The sequence below is a fragment of the Lupinus angustifolius genome, chromosome LG19 (assembly GCF_001865875.1).
Source record: "Lupinus angustifolius cultivar Tanjil chromosome LG19, LupAngTanjil_v1.0, whole genome shotgun sequence".
Lineage (NCBI taxonomy): Eukaryota > Viridiplantae > Streptophyta > Magnoliopsida > Fabales > Fabaceae > Lupinus > Lupinus angustifolius.
This window is the reverse complement of record NC_032027.1, coordinates 2,898,298-2,912,550: the sequence shown is the minus strand read 5'-3', so window position 1 is coordinate 2,912,550 and position 14,253 is coordinate 2,898,298. Positions and strand designations below refer to the sequence as shown.

General features: G+C 31.2%; 2 protein-coding genes across 2 annotated transcripts; both read right to left on the bottom strand.

Annotated features, from left to right (window-relative positions):
* LOC109334726 (glycerol-3-phosphate dehydrogenase [NAD(+)] GPDHC1, cytosolic-like) lies at positions 1,184-6,159 on the bottom strand. The gene is made up of 5 exons (XM_019570636.1): positions 5,059-6,159; positions 4,213-4,434; positions 2,964-3,211; positions 1,750-1,889; positions 1,184-1,628 (listed from the first exon to the last, which is right to left on the bottom strand). The coding sequence occupies exons 1-5, from the start codon at positions 5,714-5,716 to the stop codon at positions 1,505-1,507; spliced, it is 1,392 nt and encodes a 463-aa protein (XP_019426181.1). The 5' UTR covers positions 5,717-6,159; the 3' UTR covers positions 1,184-1,504.
* LOC109334052 (alpha carbonic anhydrase 4-like) lies at positions 8,561-12,466 on the bottom strand. The gene is made up of 7 exons (XM_019569627.1): positions 12,301-12,466; positions 10,891-11,102; positions 10,136-10,242; positions 9,883-9,985; positions 9,190-9,348; positions 9,060-9,113; positions 8,561-8,860 (listed from the first exon to the last, which is right to left on the bottom strand). The coding sequence occupies exons 1-7, from the start codon at positions 12,446-12,448 to the stop codon at positions 8,774-8,776; spliced, it is 870 nt and encodes a 289-aa protein (XP_019425172.1). The 5' UTR covers positions 12,449-12,466; the 3' UTR covers positions 8,561-8,773.

Genomic DNA, 14,253 nt, shown 5'->3' with positions numbered 1-14,253 from the left:
TATATATAACAATTGCATGTTATCATTTCCTTCTCAGTGGTACTTTTTATTTATTTATATTTAAAATTGATGGAAAGGGAACAAAGGAATAACTTTGATTTACTTTTTCTACATACTTCGTTAATGAGTACTTAATTTTTTATTTAATAACTTTCTATCTTGAGGACATTTTAATGGTGAATCATCGAACTTTTTTTATCTTATAACTATATAACTATAAGATATGTAATATTATATGATATTGAATGTTAGCGATAAAATTTAAATAAGAAAATAGACTAAATGTAATAGAGATGAAAATGCTGTTTTGAATGAGTGGACATACTAGACAACATAAGATTAGAAAATAATGTATTAGAGAGAAAGTTGGAGTAGCTTTTGTTAAATAGAAAAATTGTAGAATCGTGTTTTAGATGGGTTGGAAATATGTGGAGGAGACCGATAGAAGTCCTCATAGGGAGAATATATCAAATGGAAGCTAGTCCAATTCCTATAAAAAGAGGGAGACAAGAAGGGAGAAATGATAAAGAAAGACGTAAAAATTAATGTTTTGTCAAAAACATGATTTATGATTGAACATTTGGCAATGTTAAATAATGGTGCATTCTTTTCAATCTAAATACCTTGTTTCTATGACACTTCATAGTTCATACCTTGTTATAGTAAAGAACAAAAAGAGAAAGGAGCAGCAACTAAATTATGCAGCAGAACACCCTACCAATTTCATTCAGCTTAGAAATATTTACACAAAAGAGCATTGCTACAGACTCTATATCAAACCAAAAGACTTTAGATAAGCTCTAGAGAAGACATATTCACCTTTGTTTGTACCTCTAGAACTGGAAGAATCATAGGCTTTCTAAGCCTCAGTTTCAGTGTCTCATTGACTTGATTCATGTGATTTTAAACAACACATGAGACATTGATAATACAAATCATCTCTCTTCACATGGTAGGTGCAACAAGGTCTGGCATGATAATGGTTGATCATCCGATCCTTTAACGCGGCTTGGATCGAGTTTTGAACCTAAGAACATACTTTTAACTAGTGGAAACTTGAAACAGACTCTTTGATCCCTGTCTAATTAGTTGCAAGTGATCAAAGCTGGTAGTATCTCAGTTGTTATGGTTACTGTCACTGATTTATTCTATGTTACTAATAGATTGGGAAGTACAAGTTCAATAGACTCATCAATAACAATGTTTTATGACTGAGGCATGGCCTTTAATGTTATATTCTACATCCACCAATGTTGCTATAAGTAACAACTTCAGATTCCTATAGTCACATTTTGACCAATTCAACGGCAAGGCTAATTGCAGTGTTTTTGAGCTATCATTGGTCCAATTTCTCAGTGTTTTATAGTTTGACATTTACATATACAACAATGTAAAACAAAATCCATCATGAAATAGTACATTTTAATGCTCATCAAAATGTTCTCCTTGGCAAATGCTTCCTATATATGGTTGCTTCTCCGCTTGTTTTAGTCGTGAGAAATAATCACGGTTGTCCAAGAAGTGAAGGCTTGTAAAAAGCATGGCTTTGTGCAATTTCAATGCGCTCACGAGGATCGTTCAGATTTTCATCCCTCAGAGCTTTTAGAATAGCTTGTGATGACTGTTCCCTGATAAATACAACATGCACCAGAAGCTTGGTCAGTCTTGGGTTTGGAAGTGTCTAAAAAGATAATACGCTAACCCGTAAACAAACAACCAATACTATAGTTAATTATAGAAGGAGATTACCTGGATATCAATATTTTGTACAGTGTCTTCAAGATAGGGCAAAGTTCGACAGGAGCAACAGGCTTATTTTCTTCGGGATGCAACACATTCAGGCTCGATTGGCTCAGAAGTTTAAAGAATGCCTCCACTGCAGACACGCCCTAGAAATAAATGACAGGTTGATTTTTGTTTAGCTATTGGAATTCGAATAAAGGAAAGGCAATAATACTCGGAAGAACTGTACTAAAGAAAATTTTCTTTCTGATGTGAATGTTATCAACTCCGCCACTGGTGTGGCAAGGACATTTTGAGGTCCAAATATCTTATATTGCAGAATATCAAATTGTCAAACTCAAGCAACCTGTGTTTATTTCATGGCATGTGTGTTTTCACACACATTTAACAAAATATGCACTCGCAGGATACATGTAATGCACTAATCTTATAGTTCTGGGAACTCACATGTTAGTTAAATTTTTTACACATGTAAAGCATGAAATATTGATCGAATATCCCTATTTACTTATCAATTATTTACTTCATGCTGTCACCTGAAAGAAACTGTAATAACTATGAATGGGATGAATGCACCTTTTAATTGGTACATGAAGTGGAATTTCATGGCATTGGCCTAGGTGTTAGAGTTTTGTCCTAGGATCAGGTCTAGTGTCTGAGTTTACGACTCACCGCCAATGTTACCACTAACCACATTATGCAAGGGGAATGCATATTAAGATGAGGGCTCAGTCTCATGTCTAGCTAGCTAAAGAAATGTCCAAGATAAAGATAGAACCCAGATCCCCTACAAACTTTGTATAGGCAGGTAACCACTTCAATAACAACCCTTGGTGGTCGGCGAAGACATTCTTTACTTATTGCTTTCTTTTAATATTATCTAGAGAAGTTAATGTAGTGTACCTTATGTAACTCGAAAATTGTATACCATATTCTTTAACCCGTCTAAGAATGCATATTAAGATGGTTCATACTATGATCATATTTTCTCCATGCAGGTAAAAACAGACCATAGTCCTTACTAAACAATGAATGCAAGTTCAAATGACCAAAAACAGCATTTCCTTCAACATGATGCTGCCAGATTATCAACGAACCACACACGTTTCAATGCATACGATTATGCAATTTACACATTCTAAAGGTGCAGTTGGAATTCCCAAAAAACATAGCATATGAGTTTAGAAGAAACTAAGTTATGGAAATTTAAAAAAGTATACCTGAATCATCCCTTTGCCACTAATGTTGTCACCCATGTCAGGGCTTAATTGTCCCTTAGCTAACATCTGGCCATACCACGCATTACGACCTTTTAACAAGGTCACGTAAGTGTCAGCCAATAACGGCCCTGCTAGTTTCTCAGGTTTTTCAGCCAACAAGTGAGTTATAAATATCATCTCTGATGTACAATGTGCAAAGTATACAGATTTGCTGGTAGCACTCTCATTGGTAAGGGCTGCTACCATTCCTGTCAGCATGAGACCAAAAACAGGATATATATCGATTTTAAATCGAAAACCAAGTGTAATTCATATTAATAACTTTTGTAAATTTAGATAACACCAGTAGTGTGAACCAACAAGTGAAATAGACATCATGATGATATGGATTTACTGCAAGCTTCACACAAGATGTAAATCTATAATAAATAATTTGAAGCTTACCAGACCCAATTTCAATAACTTTAGATGTATTATGAACCCCTTGTTTTTCAAGTATCAAGTTAATGGCAACATACGTATGTCTCGTCTCGTGAATCATGCGAAGGACACGAAAGTCTTTGTTCAACTTACAATAATATGCACCATGGTCTATAAAGTCTTTATGTTTATACCTTAGGATGTACCAGGACCAGAAAAATAATATGTTTATCAGTTACAAATGAATGCTTCTGCATTTTCTTTTTGTGGAATATTTTGGGAGATAATATGCATGAGTTTAGAGGGTGAGTCTCGACATGATGGTAAGGTTGTTTGCCATGTGAAATGGAAGTCACAAGTTTAAATCCTGGAAACATCCTCTTCACTTGCAAGGGTAAGACTGTGTACATGTACCCTCTCAGACCCCACTAGGTGGGAATCTCGTGCATTGAGTCACCCTTTTATAAGGTAAAGGGTGAGCCTCGGCACAACGATAGAGGGTGAGCCTCGGCCCAACGATAAAATTGCTTGCCTCGTGACCTGGATGGAAGTCATGGGTTCAAATCCCGGAAACAACATCTTTGCTTGCGAGAGTAAGGCTATGTAAATCTACCCTCCCCAAAACCCACAATGTGGGAGCCTCATGTTTCAAGCCGTCCTTTATAATATGCATGAGTATGCTTTCCTAGTATTTACATAATTTTGTGGAATAGGTAGTGTGAATAAACAAGTGAAATAAACAACACTATACATATCAAAACATGATGATAAGGATTACTGAATATTTCACACAAGATGCAAAACCAATAATAACTAATTTGAAGCCTACCAGCTCCAATTGCATAGACATTTTTCAAGCCTCCCATAACCTCATGTGTGACAAGATCACTGTTGTCCCAGACAGTAAACTGCGGTTGTCGTAGAAACTTCGCCAGAGGTTTCCTCCATTTCTCAGCTCCGCATATTCTAGCATTGGCATACTCCTTGTTGTAAATTTCCGAGGCAATATTTGGACCTCCAAGATACAGAATGTTCTCCATAGGCACTCCAGCTGTCAAGTGTACATTGCAATGAGTATAGAATGTGGAAGGACAAAATAGATTGCAAAGAAAAAAGGCTATCATAATATCAAAATCTGATGAAATAAATGAAAAGAGAATTATCACTAAAATATAAAGACGGCCAAGCACTAACGGTAGCAAACAAATTTCTGTTGCTTGGTATCAAATAAATTCCAGGTAACAATAGCAGTAACTTAGCCGTAGTACTATCACGAATGATCTGTTATATATCTCGGTATGAATAATATCAAGTGAAATGTTAGGAACCCGAATAGATTATCTCTAAGCAGCAGTACTTTATCGAATGACTAAGCCAAGGGTTTCCTTTTTCTAAATGAGCCAATTGCTCCATTCTTACAAGATTTGAATACTGAATGAATCCTCTCCTCTTATACCCCTTATTAATGAACAAGGATATGCTGTCCCAAAACATGTCCCAAATTCTGTCCCGCACCAATGAAAACATACTCTTCTCGCTAATTAACTAACTTTTCGTTAAGCACCTACTTACTAACTAATCCTCTAATTGTTTCTCACTTTTATTGATTAGAAATAAGGTAAACATGTTAGAGAAAAATTAACACATAAATTGAGATTAAAAAAAAGACTCTTACTTGCTTGGTTAATCATTTTTGTGGGAGTTATAATGTGTGGAACAGGATCCAATGCAGCCTCTATACCCTTAGCTAAAGAGATTATTATAGGCACTGTGATCCTCTCATTCCAAAACTTACTGATCTCTTCGAAGATTTCGCGTGTTTCAGTCGAAGGCAAACCATTAACCACAATATCAGCATCCCAAACAGCTTCCTGCAAGTTAGTCACAACCTTCAATGGACAAAGTGGAGTATCAATCATGTTGAAGCAAAACCCATCTTTCAGAATCTCATCAGCAAAGAGTGTCCTATCACCAAGCCTTGCTTCAACATACTTCAAATAAGCGCAACGCCGAATCAGCCTCCTCAACACATCCTCCCTCGAATTGATAACTTCGAAGAGATGTTCAGCAGTGCCTCTATCAACACTCCTCCCTGCTCTTCTCCATATCCTGATTTGTATCTTGTCCCGGAACTGACCATAAGTATCTTGCAAAATTGCTGCAAAAACACTTCCCCAAGCACCAGCTCCAACACTCACAATTATCAATGGATCACTATCAGCTTTTCCAATAAGTGCCCTTAACTCATCAAGCTTTTCCTCTAATCCATTATAATTATGATGAAGAGACCCATTTGAGTATGCATCTACTATTCCCATAATGCTCCCTACCATATGCTATTAAACTCAAAAAATGGATGAAAAAGTCAAAATCTAAAACAACAAAGACTTCAAAATCTTCAATGATTTTGGATTTCTATGAACTTCAATAGGTAAATGTGAGTCTAGTTTTTGTATGTGTATGTAAAACTATACATACAATCCTATACTATACCAATTACTTTGTACTATAAGATTGCCTTAAATATATTGAGTGCTTTGAAAATCAAATCTTTATTGGTAGATGATACTTGACCAGAAAGGTGAAAATTAGTTGGGGTCTTTCAGAATTTCTGACAAAAAATTGAAGCCTATACCACTCTAAATTAATTGCTACATTCAATGCATGAAACATGATAATGGGTATTGGAAAAAAAACAAAACAAACAAAAAAAAGAACATTGTTTTCTCCGTAGTTTGTTCATCTACCCAACCATATAAGATAACTTTGATTTACTTTAACTCCTCCAACTCATGACCCCACTCTAAAATTCCTAGCTTTTTTAATGGTAAGAACCATAGAAAGCTAAAACATGAAGAAAGAGAAAATGATATGTATGAGTTTTATACATTATTATTGTATCATTCATCATTATCGTTGACTTTTCAAAAAATAATCTAAATGAATGATATAGTGATTATATATAAATTTATATACTAACACTATAAAAATATCATACTCAATATAAAAACCAAACAATATGTAAAATGTGAACTAATACATTATAATTCCAATGTAGAAACTGTACATTACATATAATAAAAAACTGGTTTATAGCAAGAGATTCTTAGGGTATGAGGGGTAAATGTATTTAATATCTTAAAAAATTCTGAAGTTATAATTTCTAATGTAAAAATTTTATTTCTTAAATATTGTAATTGAGACATTTGTTAATATGACCCATGAAATAATGGGTCATAAAGTGATTATAAAATTCAAACATAGAAAAATGTGTTCAGAAGTATAACATTAAAGTTTTTAATAAATGCATAATTTTCCAATCCACAATTTACATTTTAAAACCTTTTAGTAGGTTAACATCTTCCTAAAGTAAAATTTGTAATAAGAAATATAGCAAACAAAAGTTGCATAAAATTGAGGATAAAAAGGTAAAATCTTATAGGGTTACAACAAGAAACTCAAGTTTCACTCATGTCATTATGTGGGTCTTGCAAACTATAATACAAAATATGTCTGTTGTTTTTTATTGGTTTGAATAAATAATTAAATTAAAAGTTTAATAATTAAATATTTTTTAATCAATCACAAACAAAAATATAGAATTACTTTTTAGAATAGAAAATGTAATTATCAGCTTTCCAAGTACCCCTATGGTCATTAATATTGTGTGACTTTACCTATTGTTCCATGTGATATGCACCTCCCAAACTTTGATGGCATTAATATTTCTTTAACATTTGTCCTTTTTCTGGTTGAAGGACACCTATGCTTCTTACACTGTTTGAGCTTTGTTAGGTCTTACTAAATTATTCTATAAATTATTTTATCAATCATATCACTCCTAAATCAAGTATCAAAAAAATTAGTATGAATATATATCATTTTTTTTAAATATTAATATTGAAGTATTATTGGAAATATTTAACCAGATTCAAGAGTACATATTTATTGTTTCACTATTTTGTGTCATTCTATATGTCAGGAGTTACTATTGGCCATCAAAATATTTAATAGTTGTAATTTTAATTTAAATAATATATTTTCAACTAATCAGAAATAATAATACATAGAGTAATACAAAAAGTATCAAGTATACTCTCGGATTCAAGTATTATTGACAAAAATTATTTATGAATAATATTTAGGTAGATTTCAGTTCATTCTAAACCTTCAAAAAGCTAGTAATTGAATCTTATTAATTCATTGAATTAATTAATCCTATCATATATATTTTTCAATTACAAATTTATGCTTGATTCATGTAATAATATTTTCGTACATTAATTTATATTTGATCCGTGCACTAATATTTTTCATCATACTCTTAAACTTGCTACTACAAATGGTGAACGTATAAAAGTGTTGAGCCAACAAAAGATTGAAGAAAAATGTTATATCTTCAAACAAATCAACTTATAAATTCTTTCGCGTAGGGAAAAGTCACATATGTTATAAAATTATATTTTTATTATGATTGATTTACAAAATTGAAAAAAGGTGTGATTGTTATATATATTTTGATATCAAATAAAGGATGAGATAAATAGATTAGAGAATCTATTAACATAGTTCAACCAATATGTTTATGTTTAAATAACTAAATTTGTTAATATATAGTTTGTCCAATGTGCCTATGTCTAGACAAGAAAATTTGTTAACATGATTTGACCAATATATCTATAACTTTTAAGGTATTGAACAGCTATCACTATTTATTATTAGAAATTAGAATTTCAAAATCATTCTCTCTCCTGCACAACTTTACAACACTTAGGATTTGCTTAACACATGTGCATAGTCTTCTACCCGAATGACCCAATACATAATCTTAAAAAGCTATAAATAGTTTGTAGAATCTACGCAAAACAGTGATATATGTTGTCTTCCACATTAATATGATTTGTTAGAACATCCTTAAAACAATGGTCAGATGGGTTGTTATAAACAAGGATTATCTCAAGTAATAAATAGACAAGTATTTATTAATGTTTATTTTCGTGTTTTCAATAATAAAAATATTATTTTATTTTATATTATTATATTAGTTTTTCCTTTATTTTTATAGTACTTGTCTTTCTCTTGATGAATATAACCTGTGCTCATGTCAATTATGTAGGTGAACCATATCAAAATATGTGTCTAAATAGAAACAGATGTAGTTGCCAAACAATATTAAATAATCATATTAATAATAACTTATTTATTTATTTATATATCAACATTTCCTCATGTTCATCTCACCATAGGACGAACAATCTAAAGTAACTTACTAGGGAAAATAATACAACTTGAAGCATACAATAATAATAATATAAATAATTCATCATCTCAAGCTTTTCTTATTCTTCTCTACCTTATTGGAAACTAGTGAAGATTTTTCATAAACTCACTTAAAACTCTTTTTCATCCTCTGGACTAAATACGTAAACTTCTCTTCCACAAACCTCCAACGTTGGCCTTGCATTTTGCTCAAATCCCTATCCAATAATTATAAATTAGATATCAAATATAAGAATTTCTTAACAAAATAGTGCTCTCTAGAAAAATGTTAGTAATAGTGTAATACAATATATTATGGTAAATGTTTTATTCACACCAAAACATGGGTATTGGTATTAACGTTTTTACCCATGTATTTTTGGCAAACATATAAGTGTTAAGTGTTTATTTACTTACTCGATGAACAGCTTCTTTCAAAGCATTCAACTGTTCCACTGACACTGTTCTCACCTGTAATAAATATACATATTAAAAGAGAGTTTCTTAAAGAAAAAATGAGTAAGAAAATAATGTAAAAGTGTAGAACCTTCTTCACTACTGTCCAAGAAACACCTTCAGTGCATGGTGGAGTTGTAAGAGAACCAGCATATCTGTAATAACTTGTGCCTTCAAATAATATGTCTTTTGGATTAATTACACCCAAATTTATGTCCTGCTCCTTAAGTGATTTTATGTGCTCTAGAAGCTGCCATTCAAAAAAAGCACTTAGTCACAATGTATAATTACTTAAGCATATTTACTTTATTAATGAAGCTCCCTATGTTTTCTAATAACCAGAGTATATCATCTAATTTATTTCACATATGAATGAATATTCTATGTCACTCACATAACCGAAACTTTGACTTTTGACCAAGTATGATGCATAATATGTGAGAATATAATGAATTCTTACATCACTAGATAAATGTTTTGTTGGTGAAACTCACCTTATTTAAGCATATGCATGAGTATATCATCATCTTAGGGTTAGGAGTTAATTCATTTCAGATGCATGATTGTTTCACTCAATAAGTATCACTCACATGAACCAAAACTTTGACTTTTGGCCTAATATGACACATATTGTATGAGAATATAACGAATTTTTACACCACTAAATCAACATCTGGTCAGTGAAACTCGCATTATTTAAGCACATGTATGAGTAGCTTATAGAAGTGATGTAGACACAAAAGTAAAGAGAAATGTGAAGAAGTATATAAATAGTAAATTAAACCTTAGAAAGCAATGGATCTGGCCTGCCGATTTTATACCATACTCCAATCACAGCCATCTCTCCTTTAGAGCTTTGATGGAATGCATGGAGCTCCAAGTCAAAACTGTGCAATCAATATATATATTAAATCATATACATGTAAATCAAATAATCTAAGTGAATTGATTGAATAAGCTTAATTTGTAATAGATTTGGATGAGTAATAATCTTGTGAGTAACATTTACACCCTTAGAAAAAGAAAGGAATACTCACATTGATCCATTCAAAGTGTGCTCTGAAGGTGTATGCCAATGATACTGCAATAGGTTGTATTGAATTCCATCTATGATAAACTGTCCTGCATCCCCATTCCATTGAAGCTGCAAAAACATTAAGCAAAAATAGGAAGGTGTGATCATGCTGCAATAAGATACACATCAAGATATGAACAAAATAAGTTTTTCATGGACCAAAAGGATTGAAGTCTGCCATGTTTTCGAAAATAATCTGGTCTGATCTAGCCTATCACAAATCAGGCAATAAGCTGAGATGAGGCGAGTGTGGATCCTCTCCATTATTGGAGGGTCCATTAGTAGGTTGAGATTGTAACATGTAGCACAAATAAATATCTAAGAGTTATAGTTTTAAATTATTTTTTATTTAAAGTTAACAAGGCCTCATTCTCCTAGCACCGGAGAGTACACTATTGGAGAGAGAAGTTGGGCTAATGATAGGTGACCTGAGGTGTTTCAAATGTCGGCCATCATGATATATGCAATCGTGTTAACTTTTATGTAGTTAAAAATTTATTTTTTATTCTTATCATTTTAATTCATAACTTTATTGTGATTGCGCCGTAAGCACAATCACACTATTGCAGCCAAAAAAACATAGATATGGCATATATTGCATGGGTACAACAAAAGAAATAAAAAAAACGTGACAAAATATAATTGGGATCGCTGACACGAGGTTATGTGATCCGCAATTTGAAACATGTATTGGTAACCAAAGGTATATTGGGTTACCATGATTGCATGACCCATATTCCTTAGAACAGCAGGAGCTGGTTTGTAATATCTTTGAAGTTTACAAAGTTTAGGAGACACTTGCACTCTTTTATCTACAAGATCAATGGGAGATTGCAATTTTCCATTGCCACAAACTTTCCACTTTGGGTTTATATTCCCCCAATTCTCTGGTCCTTTTGCACTTCCTTTAATGTAGCTAAATTCCTCTTCTGTTCACAAAATGAAATAAATCAAAGCCTTACTAAACAAAGAGAAAGAGGACCAATTAATCCCTAGGCATAAACAAAAGACAGCCAAATGATAATAAAAGGAAACATTAGTGGCTCCTAAAGGATGTTGTGAATAGAATGTGGAACATTTTTATGTGTTGGGAGTTAGAAGTGTGAGAAAATATATGGGTAAAAAATGTCTAACATCGACAAATAATATATAAGTTGAAGTACATTTATAATTACTCATAAACTTTAAGATTTTTAGTTAAGATATGGTATAAGCTCACTTAAGTTTATTAGTTAGATCTCACATTGTCTAGGGCATCATCATATCCTAACAAGTGATATTGAATAATGTTACTGTATAAGTTAAAGTATGTAAGATTCATAGACATAAATGTCTTAAGATTTTGATTGAATATGTGCTATATTTGGATTATCTTATTCAATTCCTAACATTATGCATAAATTATTAATAAGTATGAGGGTAAGGTTATTGAAATCTGCATCTCATATGTATGCTTGATTTAATTTAAAATGTGACCAATGAAGCTAGGATAATAATAAACCACATGAATTGAAAAAAAATTGTTAAAGAAAAACAAATGATTGTAAACTTTCCAACTTGTAGAACCTCATGGATTCATCTATCTGTAAAAGGACATATTTCAATATATATATATATATATATATATATATATATATATGCTTCTCATCTGCATTATATTCACACTGATATGCATTATCTAGACACATGCATATCTTCCTAATGAAAATATTAGATAAAAGAATCAAACAAGTGACAAATTAAGATTTTCAATCACAACAAACAATTTATATTAAGAAGGTGATTATTCACAGGTCATAAAAGAAAGTTGATATATCAATATATAGTGATAATGCAATATTAAATCAAAAGTTGGAAAGGAAAAAAATTGAACATTGTTTACTACATCAAATTTTATGTCTATAAAACAAATCAAGATTTGTACACAAAACTACCTTCAGAAAGAAAATGGAAACTCAGAAAACATAATGTTTGTGATGAGTTACATCAAGAGTGAAGACATGACATAATATATATCCTTATTTTCCTCAAATGAACAAATGTATATATTACAAGAATATGAACATTTAGTTAACAAAATTGAAGAGAGAAAAAGTTAGAGAATGATTCTTTATATATGATTCATACCAGCTGAAGAATTTGTGAGGGAGGAAAAGAGAGTGAGAATCAGAAGGACCAAATAAAACAACTTGTAGGTGATGGGAATGGTCATGGTGATCTGAATATTGCTCTTAAGGTTGTGAAATGGTGATTGAACGAGTGCATGAAGAGCCATTGCATGTGTATATATATAAATATTAGGGCAAGAAATGAATGGATACGGATGAATTTGGATTTGTAACTTAATGGATTGGTCGAAAATTTATCTATTCATATCATATTCAAATTTAATGGTTGGATTTCAATTCATTCAATCAATTCGTAAATCTATGTTCATGGATTGAATAAATGTCCAAAGCATTTAATTTTCTTAATTGGAATTGAAAACATTTTTCAAAAATCATTCTTTTTTTAAAATCGCTATTTTAAGAAAGCATTTTTTAAAATTATTTTAAAAAACACTTTCAAAAATTACTTCTTTTTTGTGGAAAAAGCACTGTAATGAAAAAATAAGTGAAGGCAGCAGCAATGAGAGGAACAAACTCGGGCTAGTCATATACGACCAATTTTCATGGAATAGAATGAGAATATGTCACAATCATTAACATATATATATATATATATATATATATATATATATATATTATATTACTTAAGGTCAAACATTTAATATTAATTATATCCATACTTTATAATTGATCTCAATTTAATAAAAATATGGAAGTGAGGGTGAAAAATACTACAAGAAAGTTAGAGTTAAGATAAGGAATGAAATTGAGAAAGAAAAAAAGAACATCATTTGTGAATGTTTTTTATGGATTGGATATATCTCCAAATGGACATATCTATCGATATCAATTGGATATAATAGATGGATTCAAGTTTACCCATTACTAAAATTATTCATTAAATTATATTCATTTAAATTTATTAACTCTAATGGGTGAATTTAATTTTCTTAAATTTGATTGATTATGGATAATAACTTTATCATCACTAATAATTACATGTATGTTTAGTGGTTCCAGTGTGTAGAACTCAATTGTATGCGGTTAGTCGGTTTTTATATTATTATCAACAAGACATTAATCTAGTGGTACTAGATCCTCATATATACCAAAAGGTTAATAACTCGATTTATGTGAGTGACACTTATTGAAATGGGCAGAGACACACTCAAATGGATTAGTTCATTTGGTGAGAAGATACCATTAGTTATACCAAAAAATGTTATTATTGTAAGACTTTCTTTTATGAGGAACGTGGTATCTAATATGTGAAATTCATTATATGATAGGTATCCTAAAAAGGGAACCATATAACTATGATAGTGATTATTGTGTTCCAGAAATTATTGCATTGCTTATATTGAGAAATAAATTTTATATCGCCTAACTTATAATATTTAGAATGATTTAAAAACTTATTAAATTACTTCTTTATAGTCAATTGGTTTAAACATAGAACCTTAACACTATATATCATATTAAAGTCATAACACAACTTCTCTCAAGTTATCATGGACCGAAAATATTGTTTCGTTGTGATATAAATATTTATTTACTATTTCTATGAATTTATTTTGAGATAATACCTTAAAATAGATGAATAATTATCCAAAATTTTAATTTTAATGCATGATAATAGTTTGAATGAGTCTCCGAGACAATATAGTAATTCCTTCTTGCCTTTGGTGATTTTGGAATTGTAGAGGAAAGCTGAGATCCTACAATCACTCTATTTGAATCATCCTTCTTTATAGGAAGTTTTTTATGGTAAAGACTCATTTCATTGAAAACTAATGAGAAATTAGTACATTAATTAGAAAATCCAACTAAACCATGTTTTACCACGAACATGCAATAAAATTGCCTATAATTATGAGCAATGCTTAGTCAAAAGACACAAGAAATGAATCCATCAAAGGACTCAAGGGTGAAAATAAATTAGAGGGTCCAATGTTCTAGGATAACTAAATTA

What these genes read in the sequence shown, in the direction of transcription:
- LOC109334726 (XM_019570636.1), bottom strand. Translation starts at nt 5,716, where the DNA reads ATGGTAGGGAGCATTATGGGAATAGTAGATGCATACTCAAATGGGTCT. An exon ending in AAAAATGATTAACCAAGCAA is followed by an intron (nt 4,435 to 5,058) that starts GTAAGAGTCTTT and finishes TACACTTGACAG; the next exon opens with CTGGAGTGCCTATGGAGAAC. An exon ending in TGTCTATGCAATTGGAGCTG is followed by an intron (nt 3,212 to 4,212) that starts GTAGGCTTCAAA and finishes TCATGCTGACAG; the next exon opens with GAATGGTAGCAGCCCTTACC.
- LOC109334052 (XM_019569627.1), bottom strand. Translation starts at nt 12,448, where the DNA reads ATGGCTCTTCATGCACTCGTTCAATCACCATTTCACAACCTTAAGAGC. An exon ending in CACACTTTGAATGGATCAAT is followed by an intron (nt 9,986 to 10,135) that starts GTGAGTATTCCT and finishes TTGATTGCACAG; the next exon opens with TTTTGACTTGGAGCTCCATG. An exon ending in CAGATCCATTGCTTTCTAAG is followed by an intron (nt 9,349 to 9,882) that starts GTTTAATTTACT and finishes TTTGAATGGCAG; the next exon opens with CTTCTAGAGCACATAAAATC.